Genomic DNA, 26,348 nt, shown 5'->3' on the forward strand with positions numbered 1-26,348 from the left:
CGCCCTGAATCCTTCAAAATCCTCTTTGCCAAAGTGGAGGAATTTGGAGGATTGATGTTACATGGTAAAAGTGCGTTACTAATTTCGTAGGATGCACTTTGTCAAGGTCTTGGGCCAGACCTTGTATTGTTTTTGCTCAGCCATGCATAAATATATGCCTGGATTATGCTTGAAATCCTCGGTACTGCTCCAGGATGTCACTGGCCAAGGCTCAACATATTGACAGTCACTGCCGCAGGATTTTGCAGGATTCAGGCAGTGGTACGTCACCCCTCCACAGACCATATTCAAGAAATAATGGAGGAATTTGCAGGATTGAGGCTATATGCTATTTTTCCATGAGGCTAATTGTAGGATTTTGCAGGATTGAGGCTACATCCTAGCAAAAAGGCCCAGGGAGTTAGGGTTAATATATGCATTAATTGAAACTGCACAATTATTGTTACCAGAGAAGTTTTCCCTTTGAAAAATAGGGATGTTGTAGCATCAGTGACGCATTTTGTACACAGTATAGTTTCTGCAACGTAGTCCGAAATTTATCTTTTGCACTTCCCATTTTTGGTGAGGTACAGGTATCGTTTGATAAACATTGATGCTTGCAAGTACGTGTTTCTTTTCCATGTCAATGGAACATTACTGTTTGAACAAATCCCGTTACCAAAAAAAAAAATCCCATAATTTCACCTGACCTGAGAAATGAGTCACGTACCCTAACAAGATCAGAAAAATGTGCGTCGTGTAATTTAGATAATTGGATAGGAATCTGAAGTCCAAGTCAAACAAGCGGATGATGTCTGAAAATGTGTAGTACTATCTGGTTGTCTGCAACACTGCTGTTGCATAAGCTCTTAAAAGGATTGTGTTTACACTCTGTCAGGTTTTAACGGAAGTCCAGTTAGTCTCCGTAAAACGTGAAGGCAGTATCGAGCAGGATGATTGCTCAAGCATACATGTAGTTCTGTCAATTGGTTGAGCTAGGCATGTGGTGTTTTTTTCTCAAGCATATTGGATTAATTCATCATGAGGTGTGGGCTGAAATAGTAATTTATTTTGGAATTCTGGCACTCAGTAATTGAATTATGAGCAAATGATTTTCCCGGTTTCAAAAAATGTTATCCATTTTGTCATGTTTGTCTTTACGCATTGGTTTCAATAAGTTAAAGAGGACTAACCTGTGTTCACAGGAACGGAGTGCCGACTCGAGTCCATGAAAAGCTGCTGTGGGGAGGGAGGATCGCCACACCTCCTCCACAGTGAGTCTGTTACTTAATTCCCGGCATTATTCAATGCCGGGAATTAGGTAACAGACTCGCTGTGGAGGAGGTGTGGCGATCCTCCCCCAGCCTAACACGTGGGTTGAGAGGAGTAATTGAGGTTAAGCGCCTTACTCAATGGCACAACAAGCATGGCCACGGCGGGGCTCGAACCAACAACCTCATGATCTTGAATCTCATGCTCTACAGCTACACCACACGTGCCCACGTTGGTTTCAATACTAAGCACTTTTTGTCATCAATTAAGGGATTCTTGAGGTGCTGAAGTTACATGTATTGGTCCCAGAACATTTATACTGCAAACTCATCGTTTGTTATTTCTAACTTGCTTTAAGGTCCACATGAAAACTAAGTACCACTATGTGGATTCAATGTATAGTTAAAAAAAATCATTCTTCAAATTTGTACACATTACATACAGACATTAATCAGAATTAAGCCAAACAATATGATAATTTATGTAAACACAATTTTTGGAAGCACACAAACAGAACTGTCATGGAATGGCGAGAACAAATTGGGAATAATTACGACAATTAAACAAAATATTTCATTTACTTCGTAAGAACGTAAGCAATCAGAATATTCGGCCACATCTGTATGCAGTAAGTCCAATTGTCCATCTTATAAAAGTCCAATTGTGATACAGAAATTTCTTCCGCTCTATCCCGCTTCTCAAAAAAGGCTGTCACCTGGTTGGCCAATTTCTGTCACCGAAACCGTTTTGCAATTAAGGCTCTCAAGCTGTTTTGCGGTAAATATTAGTTTAGTACTGCCCAAGGCAATGAAAGGCAAAAATCCTCCAAATGGCTCACTCAAAATTTGATTTGTTATTTTCTTTTAAGAGCTTGGAGGGACATATAGAAGTTGCGCACTGACACGGCAGTGAAAAACGGATGGCATTTTATAGGATTAACCATTTAACTCCCCAGGCATTTTTGTGGAACATTTCTAAATCCGTCCAACTCGCCACTCAGCATGAAAACCAATCGCTCATTCTTAATACATGCATTGAAACTTTCACAGCGCATTAATCCACAGTGGCTTAACTGTATCTTCCTTAATCCTACAAAATCCTGTAAAATCTCTTGATGGATTGTGAAGGATCTTGGATGGAGGGTTAGGGTTACTATTTGAGAGGGCCTGAATTGATAACATTCTCATTACATGTAGGTACATGTACATTTTGTACCACAACTTGTTTGCCCCTGCTACATGTATTTTGTATGTGTGGAGATCTGATACACCGTGCCCTCTGGAGACATGCACACAATAGGGAACAAGAGATTGTATACGTCTCCACAAGGCAATTTCTATAGATGAATACGTCTCCACAAGGTTTTCACGAAATAGATATATGGATTTTTACTCAAAAAAACTAGGAATTTCCTAGGTGGGTTGATCTGTCGCAAATGGAAGAGTTTCAGAAAAGGGATATTAAGTCCGAATTTCAGCCAAGGAAATTAATTCTGGTCAAAATAAGAGCATTTTTAAACTACACTTTCAAACCCGAAAATTTTACTACACTAGAAAAAAGAAATGTCTCCACAAGGATACAAATTTCAGTATGGGTGTACACAGATGTTCACTGTAAGACTCCACACGTTCATGTACAAAACACCGCAAAAAAAAGAAAATCCTCACTCATTGGAGGGGTTATAATTTTGAATCTGATCGTCTTATGATGACGTCATTTGTATAGACCTTTGGGGAATGTTGTTAGCTACATTTTCATACCCAGTTTGCTACCAAAGACTGTAAATTGTACAAGATTGACAATGGTTTATGAAAAATTGTGCAATTTGACAACTTGCAAATTTAAAGAGTACGCGAGGAGAAACTGCTTAAGGCCAACACTCTTTAAATTTGCAACTTGTTAAACTGCATCATTTTTTTCATAAACCGTAGTACCCACTGAGCTGTTGTGAGCACTGCCTAAAATTTTGGCAATTGTGTTGATGCAAAGGAATGAAAAAATGCAAAAAGGTCCTTTATACCTTTAAAGCTATAGTCCATCATTTGCAGCCATCCGAAAAAGTAACTGGCGTATAATTGTTGCAAAGCATACTTGGTTGAAAGATAGTAAGTGGACTGAACTCCCTGTGAAATTAATCTTTCTGGCAAGCTATCAGTTTGAAGTAATCAATGAAAGAAGGCCTTTCCAACGGTAAAACTTCATCAGGTTAGTTGTTCAGTATCCTTCATTAGATTTTGAACACTTGTGTTGCTTCAAATGAACAAAATGCACAAATTACAAATGATGGCCTGTATCTTTAACTTGGAGCCGATATAATAGCTCGCCATACACAGAGTGAAGGTGCATTACATGTGTGCATAATGTATGTGCATGTGAATGTACACAGTCAGCCTCAGAGCAAATTGTTTACATTCGTGTTGGGCCTGGTTTGTCATCCACTAGGCCGACTTCTAATAAACACACCATCAATCATGCATGTAGCATGGCGCAGTCCCAGAACCCCTTTATGTTCTTTGAGATGTTCCTTATATCATGGTCTTTGCCCATTCCGGAAGACTGAAATATGAAGATGGTAAAAATATATTCAGGGTGACCATAAGGTCATGACTAAATTCTGCTAAATGCGCTTTAAAAATCTGTCAGATTTATCAAAAATCTGCCAAATTCCCTAGAATGACTCAAAATACACTATAAACACTTTAAATCACATGCAGATGTTGTAATATTGCCTTAATTAATGTTCAAATTACATAATAAAGAATCTATAGCCACATAAAGATAACATGAAATTGCGTAAATTGCAGGGAAAACGCGGTTGCGTCACGACAAAATCCGGTGGTTCCCAGTGAACTTCAGCACCTAGACCAGGCAACCTGTCCTATTTTGCAACGGTTTGTTTGAAAAGATTGAAGCTTTTGTAAACAACACACCATTTTTTTTTTGCAAATTTGCTGTTTTTCTGTCAAATGACCATTTTTGCACAATTCTGCCAGAAATCTGCCAAAAAATCCATTCTGTCAAATTTTCTGTCAAACTCATTTTTTAACACAAAATCTGTCAAAGTTAGCTGAAAATCAGCCAAAACGGTCACTATGAATATATTGTTCCTTAAAAGGCAGGACTTTATAAAAGGGTCGTTCCATAAATTTAGGGTCTAAAGTGTGACACTTTCCCTGTCTCTGTTAATTCCTTGGTTCTTAGTAATTTGCCATTCGGGTATCATTAAGAATGACTTCAAACAATGTTTTATTTGTTGGGTAGGTAGCTTGCTATTCATAATCTCTCTTGGAGCGTGACTGCATTAATAGTGATAGTACGGCAGATAGGTGATGGGATTGTGCCTTTGATGATACAGGCATGGCATTTGGCACACAGTCAGAGTATGTCATGAGAAAGATATGTGGCTCTAGGGCCATTGCAGATTTGTCCTTTGAAAAAAAATACAGGTAGAATAGCAAAGCCATTTTGAAAATTTTGAAAAATTGCTTGTTATTGTAACTTATATTTTTTCAAAGGACAAATCTGCGATGGCCCATGGCCAAATATCTTTCTTATTAAGACAAACATGAACTCTCACTATGTGCCACATACCATGCTTATATCATCATCACGTTTGGCGCCCTTTTTTTGGTATCTGTCCTCTAGTACGTGACCCTCCCCGGTGCCGCTTACCGTTTCGGTTATAATAGTTTTATTTTCTGCAAACTTATAAACGTGTAAAGCTTTACATTGTGCAGGCCGTTTACTCAAGAGCAAATGATTTTCAGTAAAAGCCTTTGATTAATTTTTATTCATACAGATAGGAGTAATGCCAATGCAAGTTTTTATTCATACCAACTACCGTATGGTATAATTTGTACTTGTTATTTATATTAATTTTTCGCGATTAACATTAATAAATGCAGTAATTTTTGCACAGAATCATGGGCTTTTATATATTCAAGGTAGCCCCAACCCAGCCTTTAAATATGACAAGTAAATATTTGAAATCTGAAGCATTTACTCCTTTTCATTCATGATAAGAAACGAAGTAAACGCTCATAGTGTAGCAAAAGCTTAAAGGTAAAAAGAAATTATTTTCAGATTTTAGCAAATGGTTTTTAATAAAAGTGTTTGCTTTTATACAGATGCGAGTAAAATGCTTCAAAATTGGTAGTAAAAGCAAATGCCATGTTTTATTCATACAAACTTGGTATCATTTGAACTTTATGAACTTCAATGTTAATATTAATTTTTCGCGATTAATATTAATAAATGCAGTAATTTTTGCGCAGAATTATTGTGCTTTATAATTTCAAGGTTGCCCCAACCCAGCCTTGTAAATGACAAGTGCATATTTGAAATCTGAAGCATTTACTCCTTTTTATTCATACGAAACGAAGTAAACCATTATTGGGCCAAAAAAAAGGCTCGGGTTTCTGGTATGCGCGCGCGTCGCCATAGCCATGCCCGTCGGCAAAATGAAAAAAAAAATTTCAATTTAGGATGATGTCTCAAAACCATCGAACTCACTGGTACGACTGGAATCCTGCTGTTACACAATTTTAACATGTTTTAGATGGGGTTACGATCGAGGATAAGCTTTATGTGGCCTTTCTGGGCTCCCATATATTTTGCACAGAATAGTCAGCAACCATTTGCAGATGGTGTAAACCTGCCGCTAGAGGGCGCTCTAATATGTTATGACGTCACCGGTATTTTTGTTGTAAAGTACAACCTAGCCACTAACATCGTTGCAAGCAAGTTCACATCTTTTTCCAATTTCAAATTATAATGCATGTCGAATTACTTCCGGTTAGGATCGGAAGGAAAAGTCACGTGATTTTACTCACACGAGATAAAATGAAGATCCTGGATTATTCTATCAATTCCCCCAAACGTCAAGTTCGGGTCTCTCACGGCTGATTTTATACTAATTTCAAAGATTAAAGCTATTAATCTTTAACGTGACATCACGTGACCCATGATGACGTCACTCTTCGGGACACAACTATGCCATAAGGACTATGCCTATGCTGACTTTGAATGATGTATGACAAAGATCAATGCAAAAAGTGGTGGTGAGAAAAGACGTGTACAAAGTCTATGGGGTTAAGGCGACGAAAAGAAGAAAGGAAAAAAAAAAACCAGCATAAAAAGAAAGGCTTTTCCGCAACTATGCCGAAAAGCCCCCCAAAAAAAATCAAAGTCAGGCTTACAATAATGTACTCTGAAACATGTACCTATATCACCGCAATGTAGGGTGTATTTTTAAAATTGTCATTTTTTAAATCCCAAGTATGCAACTGGAAAAAAAAAATAAAGATAAAATTTAATTGCTTCCAAGGTTCTCTTACATCCAAGATTATATTACAGAGAGACTTGGCTCTGTGCCCTTAGCTGCCGGCAAGGGCGTGAAAAAAATTGAAATCGGAATCCTCCTGCCTTGATTACGGCCCATTTAGCCCCAGGGTCACCGAAGCGTCCCGCATTACTGGGCCAGTATCTCTGGCATCCCTGGGGGAATGAAGATTAGGCCAACCTCATCCTCAAAGAACGAAAAAAGGAAATGTGTGTCCTAAGCTTGATTACCAAACGTCCCTCTGGGCCTGATTGCTGTGAAGGTTGCCCAATTTGCGGAGTTGGACACCGCGATGTGCCACAAATGGCACGCTTAATGGATTAATAGGTGAATGCTTTCCGGGATTCATTTTGGAAGCACATTGAGTAACTCTTTTCCTTATTTCCTTTGCAGCAAAATCCTCACACGTTTTCTTAGTTTGTGAAAAGTCATCACTTATAAAATGTACCATAACTTTCTACTTTGTAATATGATACAAGGAAGTATGGAATTTATGTTTTGACAATACACTAGCATTTTCTGGGAAGTATTTTGTGCAATATTTTGTTTCAATGCAGGAAGATAGGGTGTCGAGTTGGAGCGGTGGCAGCACTTCCAACCCGCCTTCCAACTCGGCGATCCGGGTTCAAATCCTGGCCGGGCTGAAATGTGGATTATGTTAGCAGGCCTGATTCTGCCTCTAAAACTGAAACATGTCGTGGTAATATTCTATATTTAAGTCCCTCCAAAGTTCTGAGCTACAGTACCGGTACCTGTGCACTTTTGAGGAACCCTTGGTTTTATTCAGCATTGAAGTCAATCCCTCACAAGTCAATCAAGTTAATGTTAATTATCCATATCAATGGCAAGTGATAAACTTTTCAAATGAACTGTGACACACGCAGTCCAGTGTCGCTGTTTGTTGCCCGTTACTCATGGCCCAGCTTGTGACTGAACTCGGATTGGACACTGACGTATGATACATGTAAAGCTTGAATACAACTAGGGTTTCATTACAAAAGGAACAAAAACAAAACAATAAGATAAAATGTTGGACTCCTAGTTGTAGTCAAGTTTATCCATCAATAGCCCTAACAGTCCTGAATCCTCCAATTTCAATACGATTTTGCACACCCCCTAGAGAGTTACGACTCAGATGTCAAATTCGAATCATCAATCACAAGTCAAATCTCAATTAAGGTTACAAGTAACAGGGGATGGATGTCAAGGAAGGAATGCTTTTGTAACTGTTAATTTGAATAGCTTGCGATTGGATTCGAGGCTAACTTGTGTCTGAGTTGTCAGTGACTTGTGATTGACATGTGATTGTCTTGGATTGACTTGTGATTGACTTGTGATTGAATTGTGATTGACTTGCGATTGACTTGTGACTGACTAGTGACTGACTTGTGATTGACTTGTGATCGAATTGTGATTGACTTGTGACTGACATGTGGTCGACTTGCAACTGATCTGTGATTTGATTTGTGACCAACTTATGTCAGACTTGGGACCGAGTTGTCACTGATTTGTGATTGAGTTAGGACTTGTGATTGACTTGTCACCGACTTAAGACTGACTTGTCCCCGACTTGTGATTGACTTGTGATTGTCTTGTGATTGACTTGTGATTGATTTGTGATTGTTTTGCGACTGACTTGAGACCGACTTGGGACTGACTTATGATTGACTTGTCACCCATATGTGATTAACTTGTGATTGTCTTGTGATTGACTTGTGATTGACTTGTGATTGTCTTGTGATTGACTTGTGATTGACTTGTGATTGACTTGGGATTGGCTTGACTACAACTCTTAACTTTTTGAGGCTTCCCAACTCACCTGTACTGGACGGCTCCCCTCTAATCAAGGAGAACTTGCGATACATGGCCAGCGGGCCCTCCACTCCCTCCACCAGAAACCGCCGCAGTAGGAAGTAGACGACCACGGTGCCCAGGCACGTGAAAAGGCACACCCTGAACAGGGTCCGACTCCCCCATTCCTGATAGACCACACCTCCCAGGGCTGTACCCAGACCTCTGCCTGTTGGATAAAGTGGTGATTTATTTCTTGCAAAGTAAGTTACAAGCCTTTGTCTTTTTGACTCACTGGCACGATATAACAACAAAAATTGTTGACTGCTGTGATGTGGGATATGTTGTTTTTAACCCCCTTGGGGCGCATAGCACCCCGAGGCGAATATATATGCACCCCTCGGGTGTTAAAAGTGACATATCCCACATCACAGCAGTCAACAGTTGTTAAATGTCAGCCCTACTGACCTGACTGACCTGACTGGCCTAGCTGACCTGACTGGCCTAGCTGACCTGACTGGCCTGACTGACCTGACTGACCTAACTGACCTGAATGACCTGACTGACATGACTGACCTAACTTACTTGACTGACCTGACTGACCTGACTGGCCTGACTGACCTGACTGGCCTGACTGACCTGACTGAACTGACTTACTTGACTGACCTGACTGGCCTGACTGACCTGACTGACCTGACTGAACTGACTGGCCTGACTGGCCTGACTGACCTCACTGACCTGACTGAACTGACTTACTTGACTGACCTGACTGACCCGACTGACCTGACTGGCCTGACTGACCTGACTGACCTGACTGACCTGACTGAACTGACTGACCTGACTACCCCGACTGACCTGACTGACCTGACTGACCTGACTGACCTGACTGAACTGACTGACCCGACTGACCTGACTGGCCTGACTGACCTGACTGACCTGACTGAACTGACTGACCTGACTGACCTGACTGGCCTGACTGACCTGACTGACCTGGCTGACCTGGCTGACCTAACTGGCCTGAATGACCTGACTGACCTGAATGACCCGACTGACATGACTGACCTGACTTACTTGACTGACCTGACTGGCCTGACTGGCCTGACTGACCTGACTGACCTGACTGAACTGACTGACCTGACTGACCTGACTGACCTGACTGACCCGACTGACCCGACTGACCTGACTGACCCGACTGACCTGGCTGACTGACTCACAAGGTGACTGACTGACTGAGCAACTTAGTAAAAATAATGTCAAACTTTTGGGTCCAGCTCAACTTAGCAAACCAAGTCTTTCTTTTTGTCAGAAGCCTTGCCTGTGTATACGTGCAAGTATTAAATAACGCCTCACCTACTCCCATATGGAAGGCAGAGATGACTGCCTGTAGGGTGGTGGTCATTCCAGTAGGAGCATTGGCGCTGGCAAACGATGTACAAGCAGCCCAGAAAGCCCCGTAGGTAAACCCATGTAGTAGTTCAAACGGAAGAACTAACCACGCATTACCCAGGAGAGAGTATCCAAGAAATCGCATGGCGTAGCAGAGCAATGTCAAGTATGCTACACCAATGTAGGTGATTCGCTTGATGATGCGGCCGGCGAAGAACAAGAAGGGCACTTCTGAGACGCAGTTGACGGTGAGAGTCAGACCCATTAGGATGTGAGGACTGTGGATTTCTTCTAAGAAGAGAAAGAGGTAGGTCCCCGTGATCCCGAACGACATTCCCGCGACCGTAACCACTAGAAGGAATGTGACGATGTTGGCTTGTAAGAGCAGACCGCAAAGGTTCCTCAGAATTTTCTTGTTCGGCACGTGCGGCGGGCTGTTGAAGAAAAAACTGCTGACAAAAGCGCCGGCTTGGAGGACGATGAACAGGTAGAAGGCGGGGACGTAGTTGGTGCGCGGGGAGCCTCGACTGAACGCGTCGATGGCGGCGCCGCTGATGACTGCAAAGGCGCCCCAGCCAACGGAGCCCCACAGGCGCTGCTTGCCGTAGTCCTGCGGTCTGGTACCCAGAGTCAGCATCAAAGTGGAATCCAGTAGTGGGAAGACGTTGCACACGAATATCTTGCTGGACAGGATTAGAGCGATCACCAAACTGAAAATGTACAAGTTGCTGGCGTGTGGCGGCGGCGACACCTCTCGTGGCTCCGTGGCAGTCAAGTTTGAACAGGCGCAATGTCGCCACGGCAGGCACTCCTGGAAGCTGCTGGACGAGTTTTGCGAGAATGATGCGCACCGCGAATCTCCATCACTTGTTTTGTTGGGACACTTGCTCACTTTCCGGCTTAGGTCTGAAGAATTTTCTTGAAGTTGAAGGCAAAACACCCTGAGAAAACTGCTGTGCATCGGTGGCTGGTAAGTCCAGGTTATACTAGTGCTCTGCACAGTTGCGTTGGGTTTGCTTGGAGGTATTGCTGTTCCCATTTCAGAAGAGGTGCATAATGTACAATTCAAATAAACGTCTGACCCAACACGCATCGGAAGGTCCCTATTGCTCGCTGCAGTGTCACAAACCTCTGAGCAGACGTCTGTCCTGCGGTTACCCGAATCAGAACGGTTGCAAAGTGAGCTCCCCGCCCACTCAGGCTCACTGCAGTTTAAAAGCCAATTCCAACTTGGGCACAGTTCCTGATTGGTGGTATAATTGTCAGACACATCATGAGCATCCGGGGTATCGGAGGAAGGAACGAATATGAGGGCAAACGTAAGCAGACTACTGCCTAAGAGGGATACGATCAACAGGAGTTTGTGCTTGCTGCGTTTGTCGGCCAGGCTACCCCAGACGGGGCTGGCTATGAAGCTGATGGCGGGCTCCAGGCTTCGGATCAGGCCTGTTTCGGTGATGGTCAGGCCCAGCTGGTGCATGTAGATGGGCAGGAACGGAATCAGACAAGACATGCCTGTAGTATGGTCAATTAAAAAAACAAATGTTAATTTGGAACTGTTTGATCTCATCCGGGGTACATTCCTCTTTAAAAGGAATGTACAACATTTGCTTTTGCTTCAAATTTCAGAAATAAATGGATTTGGAGGATGAGCATGTTATAGCAAATATTGTTAAACTGACTTCTTTCACATTTGGGCTTGTAGACATGGTAGATGCTGGACAAACTAAGAATGCTGGACAACCTAGGGTTCCCTGACCCCACTTAAGATGAAACTGAGCAATTAACACACTTTGGGGAATTGTAAGGTCAGAAAATCAGCCTAGCAGGCTTGTACCCCTTCACAGGTGTGTAATTAATTGCAAAGAAAAGTCAGAATAACTAAATATATATGAAAATTAAGAACAGTTTTTGAAAAAAGCCAGTTTTCTCCAACGCTGGTCGGCCGACCAGCGTTGGAAAAATACACTTTTTCTTGAAAATGTCAGCACACCAGGAGTCACAATTTTACAGGATGCTTTAGACTGTCATTCCCCGACAGTCCATTAAGGTATTTCATGATAATTCGATATTTCATTTTTTGATGTTTGCAAATGTTATATTTTCCCTTTAATACACAAACAATGCCAACGTTTAGGCCAAAAAAACAAATAGTCGGTCTCTGGTCAGACCAAAGTTCGGGAATTGACGCGGCCACGCGGCTTTTTTTTTTTTTTTCTTCAAGCTTGGATTGTACAGACAATGGTGGGTACTATTTTGCTTTTTTGGTGTCCTCATGTACAATGTACATGTACATTGGTGTCCTCCATAATTTGCCTTGGTGCTATCGATCATTTGCCTTGGTGAAATTTCTCATTCCTGGTGCTCTTTGGTAAAAAAAATTGAGGTGCAGAAATAGAGGGCGCTGTTGGAGCTACTGCGGAACATTTTGGAAAAAAAAAAGATCGACGCGCATGATTAAAATCGACGCGCGCGCTGACCAGAGACCGACTTATTTTTTTTTTTGGCCTTACCATCGTTTTCAAAATTGGCGCAGGTGGAACGAATGTTTGCCACCAATGTTGGTGAATATTAACAAAACCATGGCAGACAGTTAATGTCCCCCCCCCCCCCAAAAAAAAACAATCAAGATGAAATGTTTGCCAAATGCCAGCTGCTGGAAAATGCTTCGGTAAAATGTTCTTTTAATACAGTAGGCCCTATGTCAAATGTGCATTTCAATTAATGTTGGATTTAAATGAATTTACAAAATGTTGCAGCTTTTTAAGCTGTGAATAATAAATATGATAAAATATGATGAAACAATTGCAAACAGGGTACTATGTGAAATATGACTGGTTTTTTTATTACAGTGAATGTGAAACAGCAAAATTCAAAATGATAAATGCCAAAAAAAAACAAAAAAAAAATATATATATTCTTGTAAAAAATATTACTTGTAAAAATGTCAGCACAGTATTGTACCTTATTTTATACCATGTTCACAATTTACCTCAGATCCGGAAAAAAAAAGTCAATTTCAAATGATTTTTTCCTTTCGTCTGAAGCTATGCAACAATCCTATTAATCAATTACATGCACGCAAGACAAATTCTAAATTCATGACTGAATGCGTTTGATTGTCCGATCAAGCGATACCGGTACAGTCTGTCTACCAGTGAAACAATTCAACAGTATTTCACCTTATTTTATACCATGTTCACAATTTACCTCAGATCCGGAAAAAAAGTCAATTTCAAATGATTTTTTCCCTTCGTCTGAAGCTACATATGCAACAATCCTTTTAATCAATTACACGCACGCAAGACAAATTCTAAATTCGTGACTGAATGCGTTTGATTGTCCGATCAAGCGATACCGGGACAGTCTGTCTACCAGTGAAACAATTCAACTGTATTGAAAGACAAATCCAGTCGTAAATATTCAAACACAAAACACTCATCAAAAAATCCTAAACTATAATTTCAGGGCAGCTTTTCCTACCCACCAATAATTTCAGGGCAGCTTTTCCTACCCACCAAAAAAACAACATATGCAAATTGCAATTAACACACACAACACGCAGTGATGGCCTTCACTGGCAATGTACATATCTCGCCTCAACGAACACACAAAGTCAGTTTGATACAAACACGGCAGGCGAGACTAGGATAATGCAATTTACACATAAGGAGCGGACAGTGTGGAATATTTACATGTTATATATCTGGCCCATTATTGATCGACTTGCCGACAATGCTGCATATTTATTGTCTGTGTGTGAAGGTCAACAAAAATGATGACTTGGCAAGTAAAGGAAATTGGGAAAAAATGGAAAATCCACAAAATTCAACGTAAAGTGAAATATTGAAGAAAAAAAAACATGTTTAGCGTCCTGCCTTTAAAAAAGCGAGAGGCCCTTTCTTTTTCTCAAAAATGGCCGCCCGACCAGGCTATTTAACAAGATAGCTGCCAATTTTTTGGTTTTATTAATGGCCGCCATTGGACTCAGTAAATGCAATAACAGCTTTATATGGGATAGATGCAACAGATAAAGAGGCCAAAATGATGTCACTGTAGAAAATGTATCCTTTTTTCGGTAAAAAAAAAAAAAAAAATGAGGCAGCCTCCCAAAAACATATTTTGGTTTTTATTTCACCTATAAAACAGTAGAGGGTTGGAGGGTTTGCAGAGAGCCGAGAGCAGCATAGGGTCTATGGTGCATGTTTGTACAGGGTAAGTAAAAAAAACAACACCTAAATGGCACCCCTTTTTGTAAAGAAGTTCTAATGTAGCGCTTCCCAGATCTAGGATGTGAAAGCCCAATCAATAAGCTTTCTTTTAGTACAAGAATCATTCAAATCGCTCATCTATTTTTCGAGTTATGGAATTTTGAACACGTACACAGTTTTGCGATTTTAATCACATTAAAGGTACAAGACACTTCAGCAAAATGAAACCATGTTGTATCATGAAAACGATATCAGAATAATCACATATTCTCCTGGTAGCCAAGTAGAAGGCAGGGCAAGACTATTAACTCTTCACTTTATAAAAGATGTGGTTTCTTTCATTGGAAGCTGAAGGTGATTAATTCACTCAAACCCTCCCCCCCCCCCCCCCTGCCCTGCAAACAGGACGCTGGGATACTCTGATGAGCTTCACAGAATCTTGTGAAAGAAGTGGCCTATGACCTATGTATAAAGCATCTGGCTGAAGCTGTTTTAGTCCATGCGTGCAAATGCTATCCGAAAACTTCCTATAGAAATGCGCACATTCCATACCGGATATGATTTCTCAACACAGATAAGTTTTACAGAATTTCCTACATTATTACGCTTTTCAACGAGAAAAAAAATCTCTTAAACTAGAATAAAAGAGTAATGAATCAGTCTCAACGGCCATTTCAAACCTTGCAGAGTCATGACCTTGATGACGCGCAGGTCACAGGTCATGCAAAATCCAGCCAATTAGAGTGTGAATTCATCAGAGTATCCCAGCGTCCTGTTTGCAGGGCGAGGGGTACGAGCGGAGGTGATTAAATGAAGGTTATGATAAGTGCCAGTTATCATGCGTTTGTTTATGGTGTAGATTGTGGACACACACGTGCAACATCATCCGTGAATTGAGGACAGGAACCAAATCGATGACGACCTTGATTTAATAGAAAACGTGTACAAAACCAATGAGAGCTGTTGCCAAAAAATTAAGGTATAAACAAAGGAAAAGGGAAGAGGACCAATAGAAAATCCTTGATTTACACCATAAACAAACATGGGTACCGGTACTTATGAGAGTGTTCCGAATTTTTTTTATATGTGAATTGTTTTTCGTTTTGCTGAAATAATGTATCATTTACCTTTATTGTGATATGTGGACAAAATTATAAAATTGTGTTTGTGTTTAACAGTTCATAACTTGAAAAGTACATGAGCCATATGAATGATTCTTTTACTAAAATAAAGCTTATTAATTGAGCTTCTACATCCTAGATCTTGAATGCGCTACATGCAGAACTTCTTAAAAACGAATTCGGGGGCGCCATTTGGGTTTCCTTTTTTTTGACGCACCCTGTGTTTGCCTAAAGGCACCTCTTAAAATACCAATTTCTTTTGCTCGATATAAACTTTTGTACGTACTAGAAACACCTTTTGCGGGGAAACCTCAGGAATATCGGATTTCAAAAATGAATTCTTCTGAAAATCGTGAGATCAGAAAAAACCCTTACAAAATATCCTGAAATCTGGACAAATCCTGGAAAAAAAATCCAGAAATTGGGAAAAATCCTGGGGAAAAAAATTCACAAAATTAAGAAAAATCCTGACAAATTTCACTCCTACTTGAGCATGTTGAGAAAGCAATGGTGAATCGTCAAAATGTGGATTGGATGGAAAAAGGCAATTTCGCATCAGATTCATTTTAAAAAATGTGAAATTTAAAATGAATACAATATACCCACTACAGGGTGTATGTATTTTTTTACAGCACAGCAGCAGTTAGTTAGAAGGTCGTGTAGATGACCCCAGTCAGGTTGACAAAACCTCTAAGCTATTAAGTAGACTTGATAAAGGCGTGTAAACCATTTAATGATAAGGCGGGCAAAAGTGAAGGTAGCCAGTTCTTTGTTGTTTGGCTTGTAAAGTGAGACAACACAAGATGACCAACCATTTAATATTAAGGGGGACAAAAATGAAGGTAGCCAGTTCTTTGTTGTTTGGCTTGTTGTAAAGTGAGACAACACAAGATGACCAGCCATTTAATGATAAGGTGAGTAAAAACGAAGGTAGCCAGTTCTTTGTTGTTTGGCTTGTTGTAAAGTGAGACAACACAAGATGACCAACCATTTAATGATAAGGGGGGCAAGAGTGAAGGTAACCATTTCTTTGTTGTTTGGCTTGTTGTAAAGTGAGACAACACAAGATGACCAACCATTTAATGATAAGGTGAGGAAAAATGAAGGTAGCCAGTTCTTTGTTGTTTAGCTTGTTGTAAAGTGAGACAAGATAAGATAAATGTATCTGCCGAAGTGGTGACCTACCTGAAAAAGGGTCATAAAAACCAAGAGACTAGAAGAGTAAATAGGGTTTGTTTCATTCAAGAACTTTAAAAAAAAAAACACTGAAAAGGAACAAAAGTAAACACAACCAAATCAAACATATTACTTAGAGACACCCCGAACAATATATGAACATGGACACGTATCTATGCTTTATCAAGCGAAACCACGCAATTGCGATTTCAATCAAAGTTTGATTTAGCCAAACTTACATACACAGCTTTACACATCATAAGGAAGATTTTTAAGGAAGATATAAATCAATGAATCCATCCACAAAAATGATTTATCAACGAATCGAGTTGCTCATTCAATCAATCCACAATCAATAATGGATCAATCAAAACTTCCAACAAGGAACAAATCACCATTTCGATGATCAATCAATCAATAAATTCACACACACACAAATATAAATCAATCAATCAGCATTTCATCAAAAATATAATCGGCCAATAACAGGGTTCACAGCACTTTACGAAAACAACTTTGAATTCCCTGATTTTCCCCTGATATTTCCTCGAGAAATTGTTACTGAATTAAACATACCTGTCTCTAAGATGGCCGCTATGTATACTATAAGGTCCATGGACACAACATGGACACATGGCACAAGATGCACACAAGCCAAACTGGCGAAAACCTTTTGCTTCTGGGTCATTCTCAATTCCCTGAGTTTCCCTGATATTTAGTGTGTTGTTTCCCCCAGAAATACCCTGATTTTTCCCTGACTGGAAAAATAGACACTCATTTTCAAGGTTTTTCCTGATTTGCAGATCTGGGAACCCTGAATAAATAGTTCAATCAATCAAGCTAGGTTGGCCATCAGCCTGGGGGTTTGGTCAGTATCAAATCAGGGCATAAATGATTATAGTGCGCATGCGCAAGGTATACTGCCCCTAGAGTGGTAACAAACATTTTAATGGGCATTTTGAAAAAAAGGGTGATAACACCCAAAAAGCTGCCACCGCTGCAATGCTATCACATATTTTCCAACTCTGGAGGTGTATACCTTGCCAAAAATCGCTATGATGATTATTCCCCTCATTTGATACTGGAGGCCAAAATTTTGGACTGAGGCTTATGGCCTACGGTACAGTTTATCAACAAACCATCAATAAATTATGGATCATCCAACACATCAAGATAATCAAGAATCAAAACAAAAGGAGTTTTAAGACCAACCTGCCAGGAAGAAGAAGTAAACGGCCTTAAACGGCAGCAGCACGCGGTTGACACGCATATCCAGCTTCATGGCTGCATGCATCCCGAATGACACGCGACGGGTAATGAGATGCAAATGCCTGCTTGACTCATCCTACCGCATGGGTTCTAGGTGATGAAGAAAGAATTCAAGAGCAAGGAAGTATGGATATCGAATGCCTCATTAAAAATGCAGATATCACATCTTATAGCTGGCCTCAAGTGCCGCTGTTTTTGCCACTCAATGCCTCTATATGTGATGGGATCAGGCTAAATGAGTCGTTTGTCAGGAATATTAATTTGTAGAGTCAGGCCAAAATAGGGCCACTTCATCACATCACTTCATCACATTTCTTGGTGTTCTGACTTTTTGAACTAAAGATGCTATCAGCATGCAGTTTTCACAGCAGTAATGCTGAGATTGTGCTCTTTTCAAATCTGTAAAAAGCGATAAAAAATGACCAGGGTCGACAAACGACTTAATTAGCTTAATCTCATCACAGATCATCAAACATTTTTAAGTTTAACTAGAAAACGGATTTGGCAAACACAGCATACATGTGGCAAAATAATTTTACAAAATCAAGGTTAATTCTGCAAAGTTTGTATATTGTATAAATATTTTATATCAGGATTTCTATTCATGACAAGGTATTAAATGGACGTCATACATGTATATGCAAACATTCACAAATAAAACTGTCAAAATGTTATGAAATATTGATCCTTCTTGAAATAATAGGATAGGCCCCAATGCATCCTGTAAAATCATTTCACCTAGTGGGCTGTCATTTTGGAGACATGAGGAGTTACATGTACCATCTTTTTAATTGCGATGGTTACAACCAAACCATTGCATTCTCTGTGAAAACTGACAAATTGCATCAAAAAAAAATGTTTAACATTTTCTCAAAAAGTATACATAATATATCTATTGAACAGAAAATTCGACAGGTTAGTTTTTTAAATGTAGAGTATATCATTTGCAGCTATTCAAAAAAGTAACTGACAAAATTGTTGTTGACAAGCTTACTTGGTTTAAAGATACGTGTAGTAATGGCACTAAACTCCCTGTGAAATTATTATTTCTGGCATGCTGTCATTTTGAACTTGAAGAAAACAATAAAAGAACCTGTTACCTGTCATTTCCAAAAGTGCGTCTAAAGATGCATAATATTGAATTTCCGTTAGTACATGTACATGTAGTTAGTTTTAAATTTGGTGAAGCTGTGAATGGGTGCAAGCGTTGACACGTCGCACACGCGCGCCCGGTTGCTATAATTTATCGGTTCAGTGCGTGATATCGCACAACTGCAATTGGCCGAAAGAGCATGACGCATGATTTCGGGCACAACTCAAAACACAATTTTTGAATTGAAATTAAGATCCTAGAATACTGTTTTCTAAAAATATACAGCATTCACAGAGCTAAAACTTCATCAGGTTGGTTGTTAAGCACCCTTCCTTAGATTCTGAGCACTTTTGTTACATCAAACAAACAAGTGCACAAACGACAAATGATCTATACTCTACCTTTAACAAACTGCTTCAGATTTATTGTCGTGTTCCCTGAATCGGCAAAAACACATTTTCTGCAAATGTTATCCACTAGACCACTACCTATACTTAAAGTACAATATATTTCTGAGAGTACGAGTATTTGATGTGTGTACATTGTACATGTATACACATAGCTCCAACTTGGTGTAAGGACTTCAAACTCTTAACTATTTGCGGAAAACCTCTCATTTGGTACTAAAGCAGAGTCACTCAAATTGTTCACAAAACTGCTCTTCAAGCAAAGAAATCAAATCGAAGTTTATAACAAAGTTAAAAACTAGTCTCTCACAGGTCAATGACACTGACAGCAGCAGAGGACTGAAGTTTTGGCTGTATACACATTTTATGCGCAGGTCGCTGATTTTTCAACTACAAGTAGTTAATTCTTTCAATTAAGGAATTTCTCAGCGGGCGCAGAATTCGACACAGTAGGGTGCAGCCGTTTAGCACAGCCCGTTGCCCTAATGAAGAGATTGCTAAAAGCGTCATTTACAAATGCCCAGCGGTAGGTATACCAGTATAATATCAAAGACACCACAGGTCTATACAAATAAGTAACTACAATGTAGTACTCACCTTGAATGCATATCCCATAATTTAGCTTTCGTCATTTTTGATGCGTTCCCATACTGCAGGATTGGTGAACAAGAAATTCTGAAAAAGACACAGTATTACAACTGGCATTCAAATTTATGAATTCAATTCAATTCATGTTAAAGGGAATATACAGCATTTGCAAACATCGAAAAATAAAACTACCAAGTTGTTACGAAATACCTTACTAGGATGTTGGTAAATGACATGCTTAAGCATCCTGTAAGATTATGGCACCTGGTGTGAAGCCATTTTCAAGAAAATGGTATATTTGTATACATTTCCAACGCTGGTCGGCCGACCACCGTTGGAAAAACGTAACTATTTTTCAATTACTGCTCCAAATTTACCATTTTTTTTAGTCTAAATTTTGTTTTGCTAGCTACTGGTTCCATGTTCATGAACGGGTGCAGGCCAGCTAGACTGGTTCCCTTACCTTACAATTTTCCGGTATTTTTGATCCATTTCATCTTTAGCGGAGTCAGGGAACCAGACTACTTGAATATTTTTGTTTTTCTTGGTTTTTCCAGCATTTTCGAACACAAAACGTCAACATGTCAGTGCAACAATATTTGATCTATTATACTAACCTCCCAAATAGTTCATTTCTGAAAATTACAGCAAAAGCCAATGATGTACATTCCCTTTAACATTTATTTCCATGTTGCAAAGAGCGTTCAAGTAACTACATTGTATACAGAAGGTCAATATACGAACTATGTTTGAAAAAATACAAGGTGAATAATTATGTGACAGACAACTGAAAAAAGGGGGCAGTAATGGAGGCATATTCAAAAGACAAATGTCTTGTATACAGGGTGTCCCAACAAAAATGCTCCACTCTCCTTTTTTTTTTACAAATTCAAGCAAACCTGAATGCATAAATGTTCTTATTATGCATGGTAAGAATGATATGTGTCTTGGTTGTTATCTACCAAAAAAATTGGATCATACTATAGATCAATCCACTAGGGACAGAAACAAACCAACCATGGCATTGTCCATTTATTGGACTTTGACACGTAACAATTGTTCACCTATGGCTGATTGTTCACAATTGTTACGTGTGGTTGATTTACAAATGGGTATTTTTAGTCAAAGTCCAATAAATGGACCATGCCATGGTTGGTTTGTTTTCTCTTGTTTGCTTGACACCAACTGATGACTGGTCTTTCATAATAGATACCAAGTAGAATTTTTGAAAAGCACACTTGACAAAAATCAAAATTTAAAATTGGTGATTTATGGAGGTCTGAACACCAAGAGATGGGATGAAGTGATGTGATGAAGTGGCCCTATTTTGGCCTGTATCTCCAAATGAAAGTTCCCGACTCATGTAGCGTGATCGCATCACATTTACTAAGAAAACACGTGGAATTTTTCAGAACAGTCTCGTAGGGTTTGTGCACAGGGTGTCAAGTGACGTCTAGGTATGGAACTCTTTCAGATTTTCTAACGTCATCAACAAAGAAATTTTGCAACAGTTTTTGAATTCGGAAAGATTTCCATATACGAAGTTCACTAGTTTTCCTCTGTATTGACTAACACGCCCCCAGATAGTAATTTCATGTCATCAAAGTCAATTTGAGCAGTGAGAAAATACAAGCATTTTCTTAGAAAACACTTAAAATTTTTCAGTCCAATCTCATAGGGTTTGTACACAGGGTGTTGAAATAACTTCGTATATATATGGAAATCTTTCCTTGAATTCTCTCGATGACATAAAGAGCTTTTATTATTTCACATACATTGAGAACACTATTTCCTCATGATTAGGCTGAGTAAACAAAAAACCCTTTCTCATCCATTTGTTGCCATCCAGGCTTTTTAAAAAAAAACCGACAAAATACTGACAGAAATTGCAAAATATATTGCAAAAGAATGAATTTAAAAGAAAAAGAAAAAAAAGGAGGCAGGCGGGAAAAAGGAAGCAGGTCAAGAGGAAAAACTGGTTTATTTTTTTACTTGGCCTTATCTCCCGAAATAGACCCAGTAACTGGAAAAATGTTGCAACCTGACGCCACTTTTTTCTTCATATATCATCTCATTGAAGGTCACTCATTGCAAGAATGATGATGAATCTGGGACTGAGAAACATTTCCAATTTTGTTAGGAAATACTTCGAAAATTGTTCTTGACTCTCCATAGACTTTGCACACAATCGCCGAAGTGGCGTCAGGTTGCAACATTTTTTTCCCCTAATCTGGTCTGAATTAATTACGAGGGAATATGGTTGCAGAATAGAAATTTATATACATGTGACAGAAAAGAATACATGTCAATTGTCATGCATGAACTATGTAGCACTTGAGATAAATTTGGAAAAAATGTTGCAACCTGACGCCACTTTTTTCTTCATATAACATCTCAATGAAGGTCAGTCATTGCAAAATTGATATGACATGAATCTGGGACTGAGAAACATTTCCAATTTTGTTAGGAAATACTTTTAAAAAATTCTTGACTCTCCATAGACTTTGTACACAACCGCTGAAGCGGCGTCAGGTTGCACATTTTGTTCCATCTATTTCTTTGAGTAAACTGTAGTTGTGGAATTTCAAAACATTATAGAGATTGCCTTTGAAGTCTTGAAGAACTCCCTCAACATTCGTGTATGTAGATGTTGTGGTAGTGCAAACATTGCATCATGATAATTAATTAACGCAGTGGCTATCGTTACGGCAGCCGTAACGCATTTCCCATTTTCTATCGTTACGGTAGTACTGCAACTTTTATAAAAACATGAGAAGAAAATATATAATTAGAAGGAAAAAAAGTGAATTTGAACGTTATGAAATTTGGACTTTATTTCCCTTTTTAAAAAAATCCTCCAAAGCCTCAGGTTAGAAAAGGAAAAAAGTTCGAGTGCAAAACTGAGATGCGAACCCGCAACCTCGCGGTGCAAAATCCTACCCTCTATCGACTGAGCTGTCGCACTGCTCGCTAAATCGTGGGGAAACAAATAATTATATACCTGGTGCGTATCAAAAAAGTATCGTTGAGGGCGCCAAACAACGGCTGCCGTAACGATAGCCACTTCGATTAATTAAAGAGCACGCACTAACGCAGTCATTGAAAATGTACAAAGACATTCACTACAAAGACCACTTGACTGCATCTTGACTGTTTTCATTATGTCTTGTCTACACAAGTTAAAATCCAACACGTGAAACGATACTTACCTACTATATTTATGTTTCATGAGCATCCACAAAGGTTCTGTTCAATCTATACACAATATTTCATTTTTAAACCGGTGTTTTCAGTCAGCTCGTCATCATGTGTGTCACGCGTCATCGGTGACAAATAATTCCCGCATTCATAAACAACATGCAAAATAATTTTGTTCAATGGAGGGCGCTATTGCATTTATGCGGCGCGCGGAAGAAGAACAAATTGAGTACGATTTTGAGCATTGTTTTCTCTCAAATTGTCACTTAAGTTAATGTTCGAAGAGTGCAAGATATCTCGCATCATAGGATAAGGTAAGGAGGTATGACTTATAGAGATGCTTTATTTCGGGTTTTCTTGGCAATCGCTAGCGTAGCTGCCTCGGATCAAAGTCTGACTTTTGGCGGTCCTTTTGAAAACCGTCATGTGTATCGATGCGGATTGCATGCAGCGTTGTGCAAATTAAATGTATGTCACTATGTGTGTCAATGTCATTGTGTATGACAACATCATGTCGAACATGTAGGCCATCATATGAACATGTATGTACATATACATGTGAACTGTACGTACGTGTACGTAGCTTATACTTCGTAGGCCCAGAATGAGTGCGGTAGGCACACAGATGGAATAGCCTAGCCCTACATCTATGCATCTTACAAGATTTCAGCATGGCATTGTTCGCTAGGCATGCAAGGCCTACCTATTCATTTGCGATATAGGCTTATTGCTTGGCCTTGCCCTTGGTAAAAATGGTAACTTTTTAATTCAATTGAAATTGTAATGTTTTTCTTCTTTCTTCGACTTCGGTAGTCCCTAATTTGCAGAAAGCATGCAGAAAGCAATCAACTGTTTTTGAACATTTTGGTATTTTTAGTAGTTATTTAATAAGTACCATGTAGCTTGACACAATCAAAATGAATAACTACTGTCAACTTCAATAGGCCTACAGGGAGAATTTAATTCCATGCACGGACTAATTTTTCTCTGCACTGCAGTGACCTACCAGCCATCAGAAAACAATAACATGTCCTAAAAAGTCAAGTGATGTCCAGGTATGGAACTCTTTCTGGAAGATTTACTAAAATGAACAATTGAACCAAATGACCGTATAACATAATTTATTTTTGTTCATAATTTTCATTTTTCCATAGTGTTGTTTTTTCAGAAATGCACTAATGGGCTTAAGAAAAATCAACTTTCATTCTTCAACTTAAAAATATTTTTTTCACCGGCAGGATACAAGGCCCGTACAATGACCACGCTAGCAGAGCAGAGGTTCACCGCACTGCGCAAGCGGCTTGACCAGCTAGGCTACAGACAGGCCCTGGGCATCGAGTCCCTCCCGTTGGTGGAGAAACTCTTCAATGATCTGGTGCACACAACCAGCAGCTTGAAAAATGCCAAACTGCAGGTAAAGGCTGCTACGCCCGACTATGGCCATGGTCCCAACTACAGTACCAACAACAGTAGCAGAAGTCCTCACTATAATTGGGTCAATCCTAAGTATTAGTTGGAATCGAAAGTTTGGACGATGCCATAGTTGGGGCGAAACAAAGTCGGCATCTATAATCTTTTGTCCAGAGCTATCGTCTATAGGTCTTCTGTCCATTGCAACTACATGTACTAGTATGTGGGAACTTATGTTGTGCAAACCCGACCAGAAACCGAAACCGACCTGACCCGAAACCGACTTCAGTTTTGCGTTTGCGATTTTCGGGTCGGGTCAGTTAAGCCATTGGAAAGAATGTTGCAACCTGACGCCACTTTTTTTTCTTCATATATCATCTCAATTCAATGAAGGTCAGTCATTGCAAAAACGATGATAAGACATGAATCTGGGACTGAGAAACATTTCCAATTTTTATAAGATGGAATTTTTTTTTGCATCGGGATGATTTTTTCCAACTTTCACTCGGGAGGTAACACACTGAGTATTCGGTGTTTAAAGGGCAAAATCTAATTTGATTTCCAATTTTGTTAGGAAATACTTTTCTTGACTCTCCATAGACTTTGTACACAACTGCTGAAGTGGCATCAGGTTGCAACATTCTTTCCAAGCCATTTTGGAAAAACCCGAAATAAACCGAAATGAACTAAAACAGAATGGAAATTCACATGGTGCACTATATTTAGTGCAGAGTCACTGTGCACGGTGCGACTAAAACTGGTTTGCGGTCTGTCTCGATCAGCCTATAACATGCAGGCCCACCAGTAGGTCACGTTGTGAGTGCAGCACGGCATGATTCAGTTACTTTAAGCCAACATTTTTTTACGCGAAGCTGGTCAGTTTAGGCGCAAAAAGCGAACACATTAGCCGAAGCCGGGTTTTTTTTCAGGTCGGTTTCGATCGGTTCGGATGGGTTTTCTTTGAATTGGTGTCGGGTCAGTTTTTGGTAGTCCAGTTCGATTTCGGTTGGATTCAGTGTATAAAATAAATGTCTCGGGTCGGTTTGGCCTCGTCAACCCGCACATCACTAGTGGGAACAGGCTGGCACTAGACGTAGCCATCAAAAGTTCTTTTCTTGTCACTGCAGGCAAGTAGGACCGTCGAAGACAAACCCCCAGTCTGCACGGACGAGGCCTACCGCAGCGACAACGCCAAACTGGTCAGGGAAAACAACGACCTCCACCTCCAGCTCATCAAGCTTAAGGAGGACAGCGAGGCCACCATCAAAGACCTCAAGGCCGCACTGCGCAAGGTGGAGCATGAGAACGCCGACCTGCGGTTCCTCAACTCCCAGTTTGTGCACAAGGTGCGGAGCCTGGAGAAGGAGTCTAAGGCCAAGGGGGACCGGATCAGTCAACTGCAGGAGAAGAACTTTCAGGCCGTGGTGCAGACGCCCGGTAGGTTGGCTTTACTTTTAGGGATGTACTTGAGTCCATCACAAGTCCAGTTACAAGTAATTCAAAAGTCCAGTCACAAGTAATTCACAAATCCAGTCACAAGTCCAATCACAAGCCAATCACAAGTCCAGTCACAAGTAAATCACAAGTCCAGTCACAAGTAAATCACAAGTCCAGTCACAAGTAATTCACAAGTCCAGTCACAAGTAAATCACAAGTCCAGTCACAAGTAAATCACAAGTCCAGTCACAAGTAATTCATAAATCCAGTCACAAGTAAATCACAAGTCCAGTCACAAGTAAATCACAAGTCCAGTCACAAGTAAATCACAAGTCCCGTCACAAGTAAATCACAAGTCCAGTCACAAGTAATTCACAAGTCCAGTAACAAGTAAATCACAAGTCCATCTCAAGTAAATCACAAGTCCAGTCACAAGTAAATCACAAGTCCAGTCACAAGTAATTCACAAGTCCAGTCACAAGTAAATCACAAGTCCAGTCACAAGTAAATCACAAGTCCATCTCAAGTAATTCACAAGTCCAGTCACAATAATATCACAAGTCCAGTCATAAGTAATTCATAAATCCAGTCACAAGTAATTCACAAGTCCAGTCACAATCACAACAAGTGAAGAAAAAAACAGTTTCTTGTCTGGCCTTTTTGAAAAAA

General features: G+C 39.9%; 2 protein-coding genes across 5 annotated transcripts in view; one reads left to right on the plus strand and one right to left on the minus strand.

Moving 5' to 3' along the window:
- LOC119734092 (major facilitator superfamily domain-containing protein 6-A-like) overlaps positions 1-22,986 on the minus strand; it is a 30,216-nt gene extending 7,230 nt beyond the window's left edge. Inside the window, exons 1-5 of the mRNA XM_038207460.1 lie at positions 22,844-22,986; positions 19,644-19,721; positions 17,490-17,636; positions 9,734-11,284; positions 8,412-8,612 (exon numbers count right to left, since the gene is read on the minus strand). Of these exons, the coding sequence (XP_038063388.1) occupies positions 8,412-8,612; positions 9,734-11,284; positions 17,490-17,571 (1,834 nt within the window). The 5' untranslated portion in view covers positions 17,572-17,636; positions 19,644-19,721; positions 22,844-22,986. The remainder of the gene's footprint in view (positions 1-8,411; positions 8,613-9,733; positions 11,285-17,489; positions 17,637-19,643; positions 19,722-22,843) is intronic.
- A 12-nt stretch (positions 22,987-22,998) lies between these two features.
- The window catches only part of LOC119734090 (centrosomal protein of 135 kDa-like), a 34,086-nt gene continuing 30,736 nt past the window's right edge, over positions 22,999-26,348 (plus strand). For 2 of the 4 annotated variants that reach the window (XM_038207455.1, XM_038207458.1), the window contains exons 1-3: positions 22,999-23,146; positions 24,071-24,246; positions 25,370-25,679. In XM_038207455.1, the coding sequence (XP_038063383.1) occupies positions 24,088-24,246; positions 25,370-25,679 (469 nt within the window). In that variant the 5' untranslated portion in view covers positions 22,999-23,146; positions 24,071-24,087. Of the gene's footprint in view, positions 23,155-24,067; positions 24,247-25,369; positions 25,680-26,348 lie in introns of all 4 variants that reach the window. The other 2 variants (XM_038207456.1, XM_038207457.1) reach the window with 2 other exon arrangements.

Source organism: Patiria miniata, unplaced genomic scaffold (genome assembly GCF_015706575.1).
Source record: "Patiria miniata isolate m_02_andy unplaced genomic scaffold, ASM1570657v1 HiC_scaffold_26, whole genome shotgun sequence".
Taxonomy (NCBI): Eukaryota; Metazoa; Echinodermata; class Asteroidea; order Valvatida; family Asterinidae; genus Patiria; species Patiria miniata.